This window comes from Pseudorasbora parva, chromosome 2 (genome assembly GCF_024679245.1).
Source record: "Pseudorasbora parva isolate DD20220531a chromosome 2, ASM2467924v1, whole genome shotgun sequence".
Taxonomy (NCBI): domain Eukaryota; kingdom Metazoa; phylum Chordata; class Actinopteri; order Cypriniformes; family Gobionidae; genus Pseudorasbora; species Pseudorasbora parva.
Window position 1 is genome coordinate 18,165,855 of NC_090173.1, and position 18,232 is coordinate 18,184,086.

The 18,232-nt window shown below is 38.9% G+C and overlaps 1 protein-coding gene across 2 annotated transcripts; it reads right to left on the reverse strand.

Annotated features, from left to right (window-relative positions):
• Positions 1–5,966: 5,966 nt before the first annotated feature.
• On the reverse strand, positions 5,967–17,396 carry aimp2 (aminoacyl tRNA synthetase complex interacting multifunctional protein 2). Of its 2 annotated transcripts, none has more exons than XM_067457964.1 (4): positions 17,227–17,396; positions 16,141–16,347; positions 12,200–12,434; positions 5,967–6,653 (listed from the first exon to the last, which is right to left on the reverse strand). In XM_067457964.1, the coding sequence occupies exons 1-4, from the start codon at positions 17,239–17,241 to the stop codon at positions 6,265–6,267; spliced, it is 846 nt and encodes a 281-aa protein (XP_067314065.1). In that variant the 5' UTR covers positions 17,242–17,396; the 3' UTR covers positions 5,967–6,264. The 2 variants fall into 2 exon arrangements, with proteins under 2 accessions (XP_067314065.1, XP_067314056.1); XM_067457955.1 differs by having other exon boundaries at positions 17,119–17,395.
• Positions 17,397–18,232: the final 836 nt, after the last annotated feature.

Consider the following 18,232-nt stretch of genomic DNA (forward strand, 5'->3'; position numbering starts at 1 on the left):
CTAAAACTGTAATCATCAATTCACATGATCTATAAAGCTCAATCATTTACAAACTGCCACGTTTAAGGGAAAGGATGTTCTCACAACCTCATCAGGTAGGACTTGTGTGTGTGTGTGTGTGTGTGTGTATGTGTGTGTGTGTGTGTGTGTGTGTGTGTGTGTGTGTGTGTGTGTGTGTGTGTGTGTGTGTGTGTGTGTGTGTGTGGCCTGGTAATCCCTACGTTATGGGGACAAAATGTCCCCACAAAGATGGCAATATCCGAAATCCTTGTCCTTGTGGGGACATTTTTAGGTCCCCATGAGGAAAACATCTTATAAATCACACAGAAGGAGATTTTTTAAGAAAGTAAAAATGCAGAATGTTTCCTGTGATGGGTAGGTTTAGGGGCAGGGGCAGTGTAGGGGGATAGGATGTACAGTTTGTACAGTATGAAATCCATTACGCCTATGGAAAGTCCCCATAAAACATGGAAACACGACATGTGTGTGTGTGTGTGTGTGTGTGCGTGCGTGCGCGCGCGTGCGTGTGTGTGTGTGCGCGCGTGTGTGCGTGTGTGCGCGTGTATGCGTGTGTCTGTGTAAAATAATCTGCTCTATATTTCATTTTCATTATTTAATATTTTGCACCATCTATTTCTTAAATATGTATGTAAACCACACACAGGAAGACAATATTAAAATTGGAATATCAGTATACAGACTGAAGGTATGTCCAAAAATACCTCTAAAAAGGCGCTGTATTGTATTGTTGTGATGGCTTCAAATTGTAAAACCATGCATGGTACTTTGAAACCAATGTACTGAAAGCTTACTTATGAATCAAGCTATTTATGTGGTTCTCCAAAGTATTTCCAAGAATTTTTATGGTAGGCCCTATACATGTTTTAAAAAAACAACGTGGTAGAACCGGGATACTTATAAATAAGTGGCATAACATCTGGGAAGTAAGCCAATAATAGCACCCTTCCTATCATTTGTCCAGCTGTAAAAGCAACATGCTTTAATGAAACAGAAAATCAAACAGATCCTTATTGGCAGACAAATAAATAAAAAAAGCAATTGTTTATGGAATTTGCTTCAAGTAGTACCTGAGAAATCCGTTCTCCTTCAATCTGGTCCAGCCAGACCCTCAGAGCAAAGTGATGAATCAGTCTCTCCTGGGAAACAGACATTACAACAACAACCGGTTGTTTGTTAGCTTAACACGTTTGACACAAAAATTGCAGTATTGAACATGGAAGCCATTAACTCCATTAGCAATATGAACGTTTCTCAGAGAAGCCATCATAACATAGACACAGAGGTGCGGCTGTGCTGTATGAGACTGTAGTCTATCTTTGATATTTATAGTCTAATAAGTATGGTGGAGGTGGAGAAATTGAGCAGGACCCCCAGATGAGTGTGTGATCAGCCCAGTGGATCGATGGAGAATGTGCATGGCTGGAGTGAGAGCGCTGAATGCAGACACACTGATTGGGTCGGTCGAGATGAACACAGGCCTTCATTAGTAGGAAGTAAATGGAAAGGATCTATTCACAGCTAGCTGCTTTCCTACACTCTATCCCAGAGATGAAGATACATTAAAAATAGGTTTACATGATGTTTCTGATTAACAGCAAGCTTTCTGACTTTTACACTGATTTAGCCCTTATATTTTGTATAACAAAATATTGTTTTAACCCAAAGGAAAATTTCAATTTCATTGTCTAATGGTCCATTCTGTAATATAATATAATATAATATAATATAATATAATATAATATAATATAATATAATATAATATAATATAATTAATAAAATAAAATAAAATAAAATAAAATAAAATATAATATAATATAATATAATATAATATAATATATAATTAATACATAGAACAGGCATAACATTATGAGCTAATAATTGTGTTGGTCCCCCTTTTGCTGCCAAAACAGCCCTGACCCGTCTCCACTAGACCCCTGAAGGTGTGCTGTGGTATCTGGCACCAAGATGTTAGCAGCAGATCTTTTAAGTCCTGTGAGTTGTGAGGTGGGTTCTCCATGGTTTGGACTTGTTTGTTCAGCACATCCCACAGATGCTAGACTGGATTGAGATCTGGGGAATTTGGAGGCCAAATCAACCCCTCAAACTCATTGTGCTCCTTAAACCATTCCTGAACCACTCTAGCTTTGTGGCAGGAGCATTATCTGCTGGAAGAGACCGTCCACAGTCACCAGGGAATACCGTTTACATGAAAGGGTGTACATGGTCTGCAACAACGCTTAGGTAGGTGGTACATGTCAAAGTACATCCATGTGGATGGCAGGACCCAAGGTTTCCCAGCAGAACATTGCCCAAAGCATCACACTGCTTGCCTTCATCCCATAGTGCATCCTGGTGCCATGTGTTCCCCAGGTAAGCAGCGCAAGCGCACCCGGCCATCCTGAAGATGTAATAGAAAAACGTGATTCATCAGACCAGGCCACCTTCTTCCACTGCTCCTTGGTTCCCAGTTCTGATCGGCTATGCAGCCCCATACGCAACAAACAGTGATGCACTGTGTATTCTCATATCTGACACCTTTTTATCAGAAGCAGCATTAATTTCTTGAGCAATTTGAGCTACAGTATAGCTCGTCTGTTTGATCGGACCACACAGGCCAGCCTTCATTTCCCACGTGCATCAATGAGCCGTAGCCGCCCATGACCCTGTCGCCGGATCACCACTGTTCCTTCCGTGGAGATCTTTTGAGAGATACTGACCACTGCAGAACGGGAACACCCCACAAGAGCTGCAGTTTTGGAGATGCTCTTAGTTGTCTAGCCAACCCAATTTGGGCCTTGTCAAACTCGCTCCTTACACTTACACTTTCCCATTCTTCCTGCTTCTAACACATCAACTTTAAAGACAAAATGTTCAGTTGCTGCCTAATTTATCCCATCCACTAACAGGTGCCATGATAAAGAGATAATCAGTATTATTCACCTACCCTAATGTTATGCCTGATCAGTATATAATATAATATAATATAATATAATATAATATAATATAATATAATATAATATAATATAATATAATATAATATAATATAATATAATATAATATTATATAATATAATATAATAAATATACCCTAATATAATATAATATAATATAATTCATATTATTTAATTCATATTATTTAATTCATATTATTTAATATAATATAATATAATATAATATGCAGCATCTCTGCACTATTAGCCCTATTAGTAGAATTATTAGAAACTATTTTACACACAGAAAAATAGGGTGTCAAAATTATACCTTTAGGGGTACAACAGCATGTCACTGGGGCAGTACCCTTAAAAGAACAACTTTGTACAATTTTTACCACAAAAAGGTTCATAGTAGTACCTTAAAGTATACACTTGTACTCAAAGGTACTAACATGCACCTTTTAGGAGTAAAAAAGGTACAAAGATGTCCTTTTAAGGGTACTGCCCCAGCAACAAGCTGTTGTACCCCTAAAGGTACAATTTTGGCACCCTATTTTTCTGTGTACCATAAATGAAACCACTAACCTTAACCTAGCAGTCTACTAATAATCAAATGACTGCTAATTGACATGAGGTTGCAACCTTACTTATAGTTTTTAGACTACTGAAATAAAGTGTAACCAATTGTTTTGGTTGTTTGATCATCTAAAAGCAATATCACACTTCTATCAAACATTTGAGGTATCAATCATGTGCGTTTTGAAGTAAGAAATAACCCTAACCAAAGTATAAGAAATAGTGATGATTATTTAAATGAATAGATAAGTGACAACACAAATTCTGATATGTCATTGCCTGAACAACATAGCCACAGACAAATCCCACGTGTCTTCACAACTATATATTGATGTATGCCGTGTAAATGAAAGCACTTGAAATGAGTTTGCCAGCTTGAAACTGAGGTACCAGAAGAACGGTGGGTGTGAAATAAGCCTGAAAATGTGATGTTAAAACCTGAGAGATTTCTGTCCCTCCATTTCGCTCAATGCACAGAAACAACATTAGTGATTAAATGCATAACTTTGTTGGATGAGCTAAACATTTACATTTTGGGAATATTCTTTTTGACATGTTTTCTTGCAATTAGAACTGTGATTGATTGCACCATTAATCACCTGGAGCGCATGTGCCAAACCGCGTGATGTGTTGCTTATTCACCGCGGTAAGAAAAATCCCATACCGTCACAGCCCTTTTCCTGATTGAGCAACATTGCAGACTCTTAAAAACAGCACAAATTCAATGGCATTTTACTTAGTTTCCATATGTGTAGCCTAAAGTGCTATGTTGTTTAATTTATTATTAACTTAACCATCATTTAAATCATTAACTTGGTTTCGAAATGCATGATATTAACGAAATCATTGTTGAAACATGCAGTTAGACTGAACAAAAACTATGAACAAAAACACACAGGGCAAAGCGATTTCACGTTACAAGCATAAATCTTTATTCCGATATAAGATTGCGCACTTTGACATTTGTGAAGTGTCTCGTCTGCCTGCTGATCTCATAAACATAAATGTAAAACTTTTTAATAAGTACGGGAAATTTCAGACTTTAAACAACAATTTACTGACATTTCCGTTAAAAAATGTACAGGGAGACTTAATTCAGATAGAAAAATTATGTCTATAGAGCTGGCAATTTTTTCTCATTAGAATCATTTCCTATTAACCTAATAATTCAATAGAGTTAGTTTAGGAATACCAATATGACAGGTGCGGCTCTTCTCTTATGACCAATCTCGTGAGATCCACCAATAGCAAACCACCTTCATCCAACCATACAATCAACTCCCCATGGGCAAAATCAAACCCCACCCTACAACATTTATTCTTGTTCGAGAACCATCTATTGATCCGTAACTCCCGTTTAATACCCAATTTAAGGTGAGAAAGTGATTTTACAACTAAATTGTAAAAACTTGGCTAGACCTATGGAGAAAATACCGTTTTCTTTACTTATCTTCTGTAATGGTTTACTACCTAGCCTACTGTAAACAACCTGTGGCGTTTATGCCCTGCTTGGTAAAATCACGGTCATAACCTAAGCCTAAACCTTCTGCGTGTATTGCACAAATATACTAAAAATATTCTTATCGACCTGATTCACTCTGATTTTAGGGGAAAATGTGTTCATTGTCCAGATTCCATTATTTAGAGATGTCAATTCAGGAGCCCAACCATTGCTAAATCATATTTTTAAACCTCTCACCTTGATAAAGTGAGATTTGATCTGTATTGTGTGAATTGTTTCCTCTGTGAGCGGAGGTAAGATCTGAAACTGAGAGCTGTGAAATTAAAATGATTTGTGGGTATTTGGTTGCGTATTCTGCTGCCATCCACAGGTTACAGAAAAGCATTACAGGCTCTGGGCCATTTTGATTGTAATAAAACAATTGTCGTTTTAACATTTTATATAAAAAGAACATTTTTTATTACTTTTTGAACCGTTATATCAGTTATAATGTAATTTATTCCAGTGATCAAAGCTGTATCTTCAGTATCATTACTCATCATTATCAATGTTTAAAACAGTGCTCCTTCATATTTTTGTGGAAAACATGATACATTTATTTCCAGGACTCTCTGATGAACAAAGCTCAAAATACAGCATTTATTTTAAAAAGTAATTAGAAATGTTTCGCAACATGTTATGGTTTACTTGATAATTTAATGTCCTTGCCGAGTAAAAGTCCAATCCTTTACAAAAAAAAAACTGCCATTCTTTGCTCTAATACATGTGAAAGTAATTGCTCCATTGCCTGTATTATTAAAAAGAAATCAATCTGTAACCCGTCTGACCCGAAGTGAAAACGTTTAATAGGTTTTTGCGAAAAAGACACTACAAAGTCTCACCTCTTGTACATCACATACCTGCAGGTCCTTGGGTTGACATTTCAAATGTTTCCTTTAACACCCCATATAATATGTAACACAAACACACAGCAACTTCTAGTACAGCATTTTATTAGGCACAAGGCGGGAGGGAGTTGTGTTTACAGTAATGCCCTCTCTCTGAGTGTTTGACCTGGCCTGGGATCAGTTCTAGATCCACTCCAGTTAAATCATCATCAACATATCATACTACAGACCTGAGCTCAGGTAACAGTGTTTGTTGGCAGAACAGGTTTACAAATGGTTATTGATGATGTCACATTGCATTTCCCTTTTCATTACACGATTAACTGCGGTGTATCGGTTTCCTGGTTTCAGCTAGAGTACGACCTGCCCTGATCTCGCAGCTTTCGTCACTGCAGTAACGGATACACGCAGGCGAAGTAGCCCAGGTTCTGGCAGGACTTGAGCCAGCGCTGTACGTTCGCTGGTGCAGAGCTGGTCTGGCCGGCCTGCAGGACGCAGCAGGCGCACACCACGTCGGCCAGAGAGAATTCCTCGCCTAGAAGCCACGGGGAACGTCCCAGAGCCCCGTTTAGTGACCTGAGCACGGCCGCGCGTTCCTTATTGCCCCCCTCGGCCAGCTGGAAAACTGCCGTATCGATCCAGCTGTCCATCTGCGTGGCGGCGACCGGGTCCTGGGGTTCGGCTCCCAAAAGACGGAAGAGGAAGCGCGCCACATTGGCCTCCCCCTCGATCGGGCACATGTTCTGCGTGTTGAACTTCATCTGCAGCTTCGACACTGAAACGAGACAAAAGACACAACGGTTAGCACAAACATTTGGAGCTACTGGAGCATTATATAGAGTGTATGGATAATCTAGAATTATGGTTTTTTTTCTATAAATATTGGTTCTAGTTTTTATATCCCATTTATTCCCTTTTTTCCTTATAGGATAAATGGTAACACTTTACAATAATGTTTCATTTGCTAATAGAAGTTAATATGAACTAACAATGAACAATACTTATACTAGATTGTTCTGAAAATAATAATTTTTTGATTAAAGTTCTGGCTGATCGCGTTCCGTGGAAGTGTTAAAAGTGCCTTCTCAGAGTTTAAGATGCGTACGCAACGTCTGATGAGTGTAACTCATAGACTGTAAAAAAATATGGACGTAGTGTCCGTGACGTCACCCATAGGATTCTGATAAGCCGTTCTGAAGCTTAAAGTATGGGTGAGCTGGGCGTTGCCATCTTGTGAGCGAGTCAACGCGTGTCACTCCCGGATAACAGAAAATGGGCAAAAAGGCGGGATGTGCGCGGAGCTGAGGTGACGCAATGACTATAGACGGCGGATAAATGGCTATCCACCTGTAACCACGCCCTTAATTATGCAGAACCTTAAGGCTTTATATAACGTAAACGAATGAGTTATAAAAAAATTCACCCCCCTCAGAGTTGTCATGAAGATCAAAATTAGCCTTATAAGCCAAAACCACAATTTGTACCAGGCTGTAAACATGTTTTTTTTCTGCTTTAAAGTTGAGAATTTTAACATGGGGCTCAATGAGATTCTGCTCCGTTCTGGAGCCTGTCCCTAGTGGCCAGTTGAGGAATTGCAGTTTACATTACTTCCGTATTGGCTTCAAGAGAGATTGCGGGAGGTTGCCGCTTGGCGTAACTGGTCATGTTAGCCTTTGAAATGCAGAGGCACTTTCAACACTTTTCCCATAAACTGAATACGGAAGGCGATCAGCCGAAACTTTACTTAATAATGTTTTAAATATGGATATTTTTCTTACACAAACGCATCAGTTCACTTCCAATGGCATTTATTAACCCTCCAGAGATGTGTGGAGCACATTATTTGATTAACCGATGCATTTATATAGACTTCAAAAACAGAGCAACAATCCCCGTCACTTAGGACTTTTTTTTAAATATAACTCAATTTTTATTCATCTGAAAGAAGAAAGTCGTATACATCTAGGATGACTTGAGGGTGAGTAAATCATGGGCTAATTTTAATTTTTGGGGGAACTATTCCTTTAAACTCTGACACCGTATTTCTCGGCACACCTGTTTTACATGTATTTGGCACCACCTATTGTTGCAGGTGTATTACTGACATTTAAAAGTCTAGACCCTGAATATAAGATTAACCATTTTTTTAGATGCATTTCTAAGAAAAAAAATGTGTCTTGTATTCATAACAATATGGTACTTCAACATTTTTAATTTCTAAAGGTGCATCTGTTAAGTTAACAAAACATATATTTTTAAAAAAAAAGTTGTTTTCTCAAAATGTTCATGGATATATTGCTGTATGAATATCTGAACATGCAATATATCAAAAGAAAGAAAAGACCCTCTGCTTTAATTTTTTTTTTTTTTTACAATCAACAGTTTCAAGAATTAAGCAAAAAGCTAAGAAAAATTGCATTTTTGTCAAAGACAACATCCCAATCAGATTCAGAGCGATGATCAAAACACAGATGGAGTAGATGGAGTCTATCAACACCCCAAAGCTTCACAGTCCTGTAGCTTGTCCTGGTTCTACATTTCATTCAGTAACATTAGGTAGTTTTGATTTATATGCTGTTTAATGTTATTTTACATATGCATCTGCATACACACTATTGCTTGTTTCTGTTTCTTCTTCTCCTGTGTTTCAATCAGGAGATTCTTTACTCATTCAGAAGATTTGTAAAAACAAAAATAAATTAAAAAAATACATGAAAAGCCAGAAATTTTCGTCAATAGCAGGAAAAGAGTTAAAAACTAACATTAATAAATGCTGTAAAATATATTTCTCATTGTTTATGCATGAGCTAATGTTAACAAATGCACACCATTTTCATCTGTGCACATTTTGTTTTTGAGTCTTTATAATTGTGTTGTCAAAATGTAATAACCTGCTCCACCTATATAGCAATGTTTTGTTTATTTGTTCTTTTTGGCTAGCATTGACTGATAGTACTGCCATTTCTGCTGAAAGTTTCAATTCAGCTTTATAGTTCACTGACAGAAAACCCCTCAATTAAGTATAAACACAAAACAAGAATTTTGTGCAGTTTAGACAACTTTAAAACAGACGTTATTGAAAAATAACACTCTTTACACCTTATTTTAAGGAGTCCGTGTTACAATGTAATTATTCATTTAATTTGAAGTCATATTAATTCACAACATGTACTTACTACAGGGTTCGGATTAGGAATATGGTTTGGTTTAGGGATAGCTGGATGCAACCATGCAAAAGGAAACTGTAAAATGAAAGAGTTACCAAGAAATAGTGAACTGAAGTGATTGGCAGCTTTAGTAATTATTAATTTAGTCATTTTTACTCAATAGAACCCATTCATAATTTGATTAAAAGTTGTTTTCAATCTGCTAAGTACAACCTGCAAAATTTCCACCAGAGATTGCGTTTAATTAAAAGTACTTTTTGAAGCAAGTTTGATTTTTAAAATTAAAATAAATTAATACTTCTTTTCAGCAAAAACGCATTCAATTGATCATAAATGCTGTTTTGTTTTGTTCTTGAGCATCAAATCATCAGAATGATTTCTGAAGGATCATGTGATGTTGAAGACTGGAGGAATGATGCTAAAAATACAGCTTTGATCACAGGAATAAATTAGATTTTAAAATATTCACATTTTAAATTGTAATAATATTTCACAGTATTTTACTTTACTATTGATCAAATAAATGCAGCCTTAGTGAACATAAGAGACGCATGTTGTATAAGCATAAGAACATAAGAGACTTTATAGAGTGTACCTTTTTTTTAAGCTGAAATCACAATGACTTTAGGTTTCCATGAAAGTATTGCCAAAAATCATGTCTATAGAGAAAAGGAATGAGATTTTAACTTGCAGAACTGTACTGCAGAAATATATGATGGAAACCCAAGATCTCACACTACACTGTAATATGTAGGATGTTGCCCTCGAGATGTTCCATGAAATTTAATGTTGAAAAGTTAATCAGACCACACTGCGCACCAGAATCACTTTTAAAACTCTGTGCCAGTAAGTCTTCAGGCATTTTTGCCTTTAATATTTCAAAGAGCAGTATTTCAAGTGACACACCAACTTTCAAGCTTATTATTTTGGCCTCATTTCTAGTTGAGTCGTATGCATTTTGACACAACATCTTCACACATCCTCTAGGGCAGTGGTCTTCACTATTTTTTTCATGAGAGCCGCACTGATAGCACAAAATCAATAGGAGAGCCACTTTTATTGCAAAGCAGGGGCGTTTCTAGGATTTTCGTTTTAGGGGAGCTTACCCCCCAGTGAGGGTAAGCTATGGAAAAAATGGTAGCATAGTGTAGTGTCCAAATTGCGCCATTAACTAGTATCTTACAAACATGCATACCCAAACGATATTGGCTGTTTATTACTTATAAAGCAAATATTACCCCCTTACTGCATGTTCATACTTTACATGTAATATTTGTATCCAATAATGTTTATAATTACAGAGATCCAAAATGTTAGTGGGGTTCGGGGGGCATGCTCCCCCGAGAAAATTTTGATTTCTATGATCTACATATGTGCATTTTAAGATGTTCTGAAGGCCAAAAAATTAGATAACAATAGCACTAAAAATGCCTAATCTGATGAAAATGGCTTTGTTAATATTTCTTGTTCGTTAATTAGGCCTACATTATGAATAACATAGGCATATTTTCAGTTAAAAATGTTGAAATTAGAGTAGACAAAAGTTTATTAATTTGCCTGAATATTTTTGTGAAAATAAAACTTGGCTGCAAAAAGAAAACTGAAGATACAATACAAGAGAAAAATAAATGACAGATGTCTTAACTTTCATTTTTACAAAAGGTGCATAGCCTATATCTGCTACAGAGGCTCAGATGTACACACACACACACACACACACACACACACACCTCTGCTTCTGACGTGCGCTTTGCTCCGCGCCGCTGTGGATTGAAGAACACGCAGACTAAAAAAGACGGACCGAAGCCGAAGCCGAAGCCTCCCGCCATCCAAAAAAGCAGAATTACATGCTGGGATGAGCGGAAGCATGCATGCATTTCCTTGACTTTCTTCATGTTGTATTTGTAGCTTGTCGTTGCAATCCTTGTGAGGCATGAAAGATGTTCATTGGTGAGGCGGTTTCTCTGTTAGAATCGTCCTAACTTAGCGTCGTGGAATGTATATGGCGTGCATATGGAACGCAGTTTTTCGCGTGCATATGATACGCGTATTATACGCACAAACCCCCCACCCCCATCCAAGAGCGTGTCATATACACGCCATAAAGTGCGTATCATATGCACGCGAAAAACTGCGTAGCATATGCACACCAAAACTCATATACATTCCACGTGATTGCACACTCGTACTATTGATACGCATTCACAACCGCGCAATGAGTAACACTGCTCTAGAGGAGCGTTAAACACATCAGTCTGGTTTTACAAGAGAACAACAGAATGCACTGCAGCCCTCCTGGAAAACACATTCTGATAAATGTTAGCGTCTTTCCTTAAAGGGTTAGTTTAACCAAAAATGAAAATTTCCCCATAATTTACTCTCCCTCAAGCCATCCTAGGTGTATATGACTTTCTTCGTTCAGCCGAATACAATCAGTTATAAAAAATAATATCCCATTCCTGGCTCTTCCAAGATTAATAATGGGAATGAATAGAGGATGAGATTTTGAAGCTCAAAAAAGTGCATCCATCCATCATAAATACAGCTTCAGGGTGGTAATAAAGCCCTTCTGAAGCAAATCGATGGGTTTTTGTAAGGAAAATATCCTTTTTTATAAGTTATAATCACTGGCTTCCGGTAACGGAACATGAGTCGAGTTCTGGGGGGCAAGTGTGACCTCTGACTCAAAACAAACAGAGCTGGGCAACAAATACAAACTCCTCCAATATTTCCCTAGTCTTGTTTTGCTCGATCCTCTTTGTTTCTGCGCTTTCGTCATGTATTGGGTCAGAGGTCAATCTTCCGCCAGAAATAGACTGGTGTACATCCATTACCGGACGCCGGAAGTTATAAATATGGATATTTTTCTTACAAAAACACATGGCTTCAATTCAAAAGACCTTTATTAACCCCCCTGGAGTCGAGTGGAGTCCTTTTATAATGGATGGATGCACTTTTATGGGCTTTAAAATATAAGGTACCATTCACTCCCATTATAAAGCTTGGATTATTTTTAATATCCTCTGATTGTGTTGAAAGAAGAAAGTCATATACACCAAAGATGGCTTGAGTATGAGTGAATTATAGGATACTTTTCATTTTTGGGTGAACAAATCCTTCAAGACATGCTGCGCTCTCTTTTGTATCCTCTCACCGTCTTTCCATATGAGAGTGAAGCCCAGCTGAAAACGGTGGCGGGCGTAGCTGTCTATGTGGCGCGGACCCAGGCAGGACATGAGCGGAGGGGGCACGTCGGTCACAGAGGAGTGCAAATGGACGCTGGACAGCACCTGGTACCGCTGGCACAGCAGGCCATGAAGCACCAGCAGGGACAGAGGAGGACGGGCTGGGTTGGCGTTGATCACGATGTCCCTCAGTGCACCCAGGTCCTGGAGGACAAAGAAGAACGTTTGTAAGTTTGAAGACTGAACAATGAGCACAGTGAGTAACATACATACACACACTTTTTAACCACAGATTATGAAGTCACGTTGGAAAGGTCATGCATGACGTAGGTGGAAGTACAGTCAAACGCCCTTTACAAAACAAAACAAAAACAGGTAAAACAACAATGTAGGATGATAATAAAGTTGAAGGAGAACATTCTAACTTATTGAACCAGAGTACACAGATGACATGACATTTCCAGCGTGATTATTACATTATGTGTGAAGTCGTGGACGCAAGTGCCAAGACCAGCATTTGTGGTTAAAAAGTATATACATTTTTGGTTTTTGTTTTAGAAAATGGCCCGCACGTCACCCTTATTCCAGCGGTTGAGAACATGCAGAACTCTTTGAAGCTGCAAAGAAACTGAAATTTGGACCTTGTTGTTGGTTTATATAAGGACAATTATATGGAGAAAAATCCTGGAATGTTTTCCTCAAAAATTATTTTCCACTGAAGACTGGGGGTTTTTCTGAGATTTTGGATGACATGGGGGTGAGTATAATTCTGTATATACTCACCCCCATGTGAGTATAAATCAGCAAGTTATAATTCTAAAGTGAACAAGATCTTTTGATTAAAATATCCAAAAACCACTAGAAAAATGAAATATATTTTGTTGTACTTGCATTATCCCAAATGTTTCCAAGAATGTTTAAATCCAGAGAATATAGAGAAATAATACATTTTAATCAGGATATGGGCCGTGACCGTGAGTCACCTATCAATGACATAACACTCGCGTTCTCCTCGATTTCCGGTTTTATTTTGTAGAAACCATGGAAACCCTAAAGATGTTTTAATATATGATGTGTGTTTTTTTTTATTAGACAGGTGGGCAAGTGTTTGGACATTCATCGACAGAAAACAAATTACTTGTTCTATAGCTTAAACAGTAATTCTTGATTTACTGCGAGTATCATGTTTCACCATGCCTAATATCGATCTAGCTCACTGCAGTGTGAACACGTCTCATAGCAGGCGCCGAGTGAACAAACAGAGTAGCATTATAACATAACCTTTAATACACTCAAATGTGTCTAATATGATAAAACAGAGCTGTGTTACCACACACACACACGAGCGGAAGAAGCGGAAGTGTCACAGCATAATAAAAGCTCCACGAAATCCAGGTGTCATCAAGAAAAGTGACCTCTAGCAGCGAAAAATTACATATTGATGATTTAACTTTTTTAATATGTAATAATATAAATATAAATAACTCATAAATGGATGTTTTTGCCTTTCTTCATTTAAATTTAACTGCATTTAAATCACCGCAATTTCAGATTCAGTCCCACAATTTAATACGGTTGTCACTAACAAAACTTTTGCAGTGTGTTCTTTTATTTAAATTATGAAGAGGTTATATACAGAAAATGAGACCTTTATAAGCAATGAAGCTGATCTTACTCCAGTTTAACTGCCGCACAAGCTCACTGACTACTATTGCCTGTTATATAAAATCCTTAAATAACCTTTAAAGGGTTAGTTCACCCAAATTTTTTAGTTCAGCCATTATTTACTCACCCTCATGTCATTCCAAACCTTTAAGACCGTCGTTCATCTTCAGAACACAAATGAAGATCTTTCTGATGAAATCCGAGAGCTCTCTGACCCCTCAGTATTCAGCAATGTCATTGCAACTTAAAAGGTCCAGAAAGGAAGTAAAGACACTGTTAAAATAGTCCACGTGACTCCAGTTGTTCTCTTGACATCTACGGCAGCCGATGCGGTTCATGCGAGCACCACGGCATGAGTGTGATGATGCAGGAGCTGCACTGTATTTACAACATGAATAGCATGAGACTGACATAGCCCAGTACGAACATTTTAAATAAAGTCGTTATTTTTGCGCACAAACAGTATTCTCGTCTCTTCATAACATTAAGGTTGAACCACTGAAGTCACGTGGACTATTTAACGATGTCTTCACTTCCTTTCTGGACCTTGAAAGTGTTAATGGTGTTGCCGTCTATGGAGGGGTCAGAGAGCTCTCGAATTTCATCAGATTTGTGTTCTGAAGATGAATGAAGGTCTTATTGGTTTGAAATGTTATGAGGGTGAGAAATTAATGACAGTAATGTCATTTTTGAGTGAACTAACCCTTTAATTCTTGATATAAGATTGTTGCCATAAAGCCCATGCCAAATCATGGCTAGCAAAACAAAGGGAACAGAAACAAACAGCAAACAATCCCAACTCGGTTAACTGGATTGACATGTTTAGACTGCTTTAGTGGAGATCATTGAATGCGTGAGAAACAAATGTATCAATCAATGACGTGTTCGGTGAGCTGCATTACACGCGGGACTGAAATGGTGGCTACAAAGAAATCTCTAGTACTCGTTTTGGTCAGGGTTTGTCTTGAAAAATTAAAGGGGGGGTGAAACACTCAGTTTCAGTCAGTGTCATGTCAATCTTGAGTACCTATAGAGTAGCATTGCATCATGCATATCTCCGAAAAGTCTTTATTTTTTTTATAATTATATAAGAAAGATGCGCTGTTCCGAGTCTTTCCGAAAAAAGCCGAGCGGGTGGGGGCGTGTCGTGTGAGCGGAGCTAAATAATGACGTGTGCAGCAGCGCGCTGCAGTGAGGAAAGTGAGTCGCTCTGTGAGGAAAGTGATTCACTCTGTGAGGAAAGTGATTCGCTCAGTGAGGAAAGTGATTCGCCCGCCGCGTGAGGAAAGTGATTCGCTCTGTGAGGAAAGTGATTCGCTCAGTGAGGAAAGTGAGGAAAGTGATTCGCCCGCCGCGTGAGGAAAGTGAGTCGCTCTGTGAGGAAAGTGATTCGCTCTGTGAGGAAAGTGATTCGCTCAGTGAGGAAAGTGATTCGCCCGCCGCGTGAGGAAAGTGAGTCGCTCTGTGAGGAAAGTGATTCGCTCAGTGAGGAAAGTGATTCGCCCGCCGCGTGAGGAAAGTGAGTCGCTCTGTGAGGAAAGTGATTCGGTCAGTGAGGAAAGTGATTCGCCTGCCGCGTGAGGAAAGTGAGTCGCTCTGTGAGGAAAGTGATTCGCCCGTCGCGTGAGGAAAGTGCTAATACAGATCGACCGCCGGCCTATCAGTGGGTAAGTCAGTAGCTACTGGTTATATCACCTGTTTAGCATCCTACAAGCCAGCGCTTTGATGGGCGTAGCCTGTTGCTTTCGCTCTCTCCCTCGCTCTCTCTCACGCGCTTCCGGTAGAATTGTCCGTAAGGCCCATACAAGGAAATTCCGCCCCCGTTAACGTCAAAGGGGACGCATGATCTCAAAAAACTTGCCGAAACTTATGACTAACCGGAAGTAGTATTTTTGACAAAGAAATACTCCCATCAAACGTCCACCTTAACTTTTGAAACTTTGTCTATGTTTAGTATGGGATTCCAAGTCTTTAACAGTGTAAAAAGATCAGTATGCATGAAACAGCATTTCACCCCCCCTTTAAGACAATTTGACGGTCGCCGTAGGAGAAGTCATACTGCAGGACTGAGCCCCAAATCTTCTGACACTGCCAGAATTTCGTCTGAGGTCAAATTTGATCACAACATGTGAACTAACAATTGAGAATTCAGATTTTAGCCTAGGATCAGAGGAATCTTTTATGATTTGCACATTTTGTCTCAGACGGCCAAAATCGCACAGTGTGTACCCGACTGAATACTGACCTTGCCGAGGAGGGAGTCTAGATCTGCCGTTCCTCTGAACACAGATTCGGCAGGCGCGTGTGAGAGTGTGGTGGCGTCCAGGTCTGCGTCAGGAGTGGTCACCGTCTTCGTTAGCCCGTCAACTGTCGCCTTGAGCTCATACAGTCTTCTCAGGATTTCATCCTGTCGGTCCTCCAGCGCCTTCACAGCAGGATCCACCTCCCCATTCTGAGACACACAGAGGATGCACAACTGCATGGATCCTCTCCCAAACATTTACTTTTACAATACAAAACAACATCCGGCTGCATTAACCTCCTGGGTGACTGAACTATTAGTAACAGCTTTAAGTCAGGATGTCCTGTAAAGAGCACATTCGGGGCTTTTCAGAGATACCATTTATTTTGAGGTTTCACCAGAACATAGCTGAGAATCATCTTTAAACAAAGTTTGCCAATAAAAATCCTGAAACCTGAAAATTGCTTGGTGAATGAAAGGGGAATAAATTCTAAATTCATTTATACCGATATCTCATGCGCATAGCATAACATATGGATAAAATATAGTTTCTTAAGCTATAAACAATGTAATGACATGACAAAATACTAAATTCAACTTGGTTTTCCTAGGTCTTAGGGGGTTAAACTAACATACACCCTTAATATACATAGTAACTAGATCATTTACCTTATCATTATTATTTCTAGTATGATCCATTTCCTTCCTAAGTGTATCGGTGTGGTGGTGGTGTTAGTTGGTAAGCAGCAGTTATTAAAATGAAAGTGTAATTCCAGGAAATCAAACATCTCTCTGGAGGGCCAGCCTCTCATTTCATGGCACAAAGCACTGCAGCTGTCAATCATACCCAACAAGCATGTGTCTATTGCATCAGACAGACTGAAACTGCAAAAGAGCGACTGTGTGTGTATCATACGCATTTGTATTATTGACTGCTCATATGTGGTAACTTAATGGTGAATTGATTGGTAATGTGATTACCTGAAGCGCGTGCTCGCTGCAGTTCATTTCCTGCGCGTGGATATTCGGTAACTTGTACATGCACGTTGGCAAATCAATCTTTATGTCACCGGGACTGACGGGCTTTACCTGGTACATGGGCATGACGACGGGTGACCAACGCACTCCGGTGCCAAAATAAAAGCACGGGATCCAGATATGTTTGTTTTTGACGGGGTTTGTCGATTTCTCGACAGTCCGTCTAGCAGCCAGCTAACAGCAGCCGAGTAGAGAAAGAGGCCATCGCACGTCATTTCCGGTGACAGTGAAAGCACCGCGAGAGAGAGAGAGAGCTAGCTAGCTGCGAGATACGTGTGTTTGCCACAGCCTGAGCGACGCAGGTGTGTGTGTGTGTGTGTGCGTGTGTGTGTGTGTTGCGTCTGACCTCAGTGTGTTTCCCTACTGTGTGTGTGTTGCGTCTGACCTCAGTGTGTTTCCCTACTGTCCACTACAGTGACCCTCTATGTGTGTGTGTGTGTGTGTGTGTGTGTGTGTTGCGTCTGACCTCAGTGTGTTTCCCTACTGTCCACTACAGTGACCCTCTCCGTGTGTGTGTGTGTGTGTGTGTGTGTGTGTGTGTGTGTGTGTGTGTGTGTGTGTGTGTGTGTGTGTTTAAAAACACTGGTATCAAATGTTTTAATTTTTTACACTGTTTATTTAAGTTTAAGTATATTACTTTTTAAAGTAACTTGTAAAGTAACGCATTACTTTTCAACTTTACAACAAAAATATCTGTGTTACTTTTTTTTAAAAGTAACGCAAGTTACTTTTTCACATTAATTTGACTGACAGCTATCATGTCCCCATGTTGAGAAAAATCGTGCAGTGGAGAGTGCAGAGGCGTTGCGTAAACATCTTATTGTAGTTCTACTAAAATGTGAGCATTTATTCATCTCATTTGCACAATAAAGATTCAGTACTCCTCAAAATATATAAAATAAGTGAAATGCAAAATCAGAATACTATGCAAACCTCCAATAATTAAATGTTTAATAAAACAAATATTTGTATCCATTTAATCCCACTTTATTGACCAATATCTTGATGCTGACCTGTAAATATTCAGTTAAACAATGAGCAAAAATTACTTTTTTGT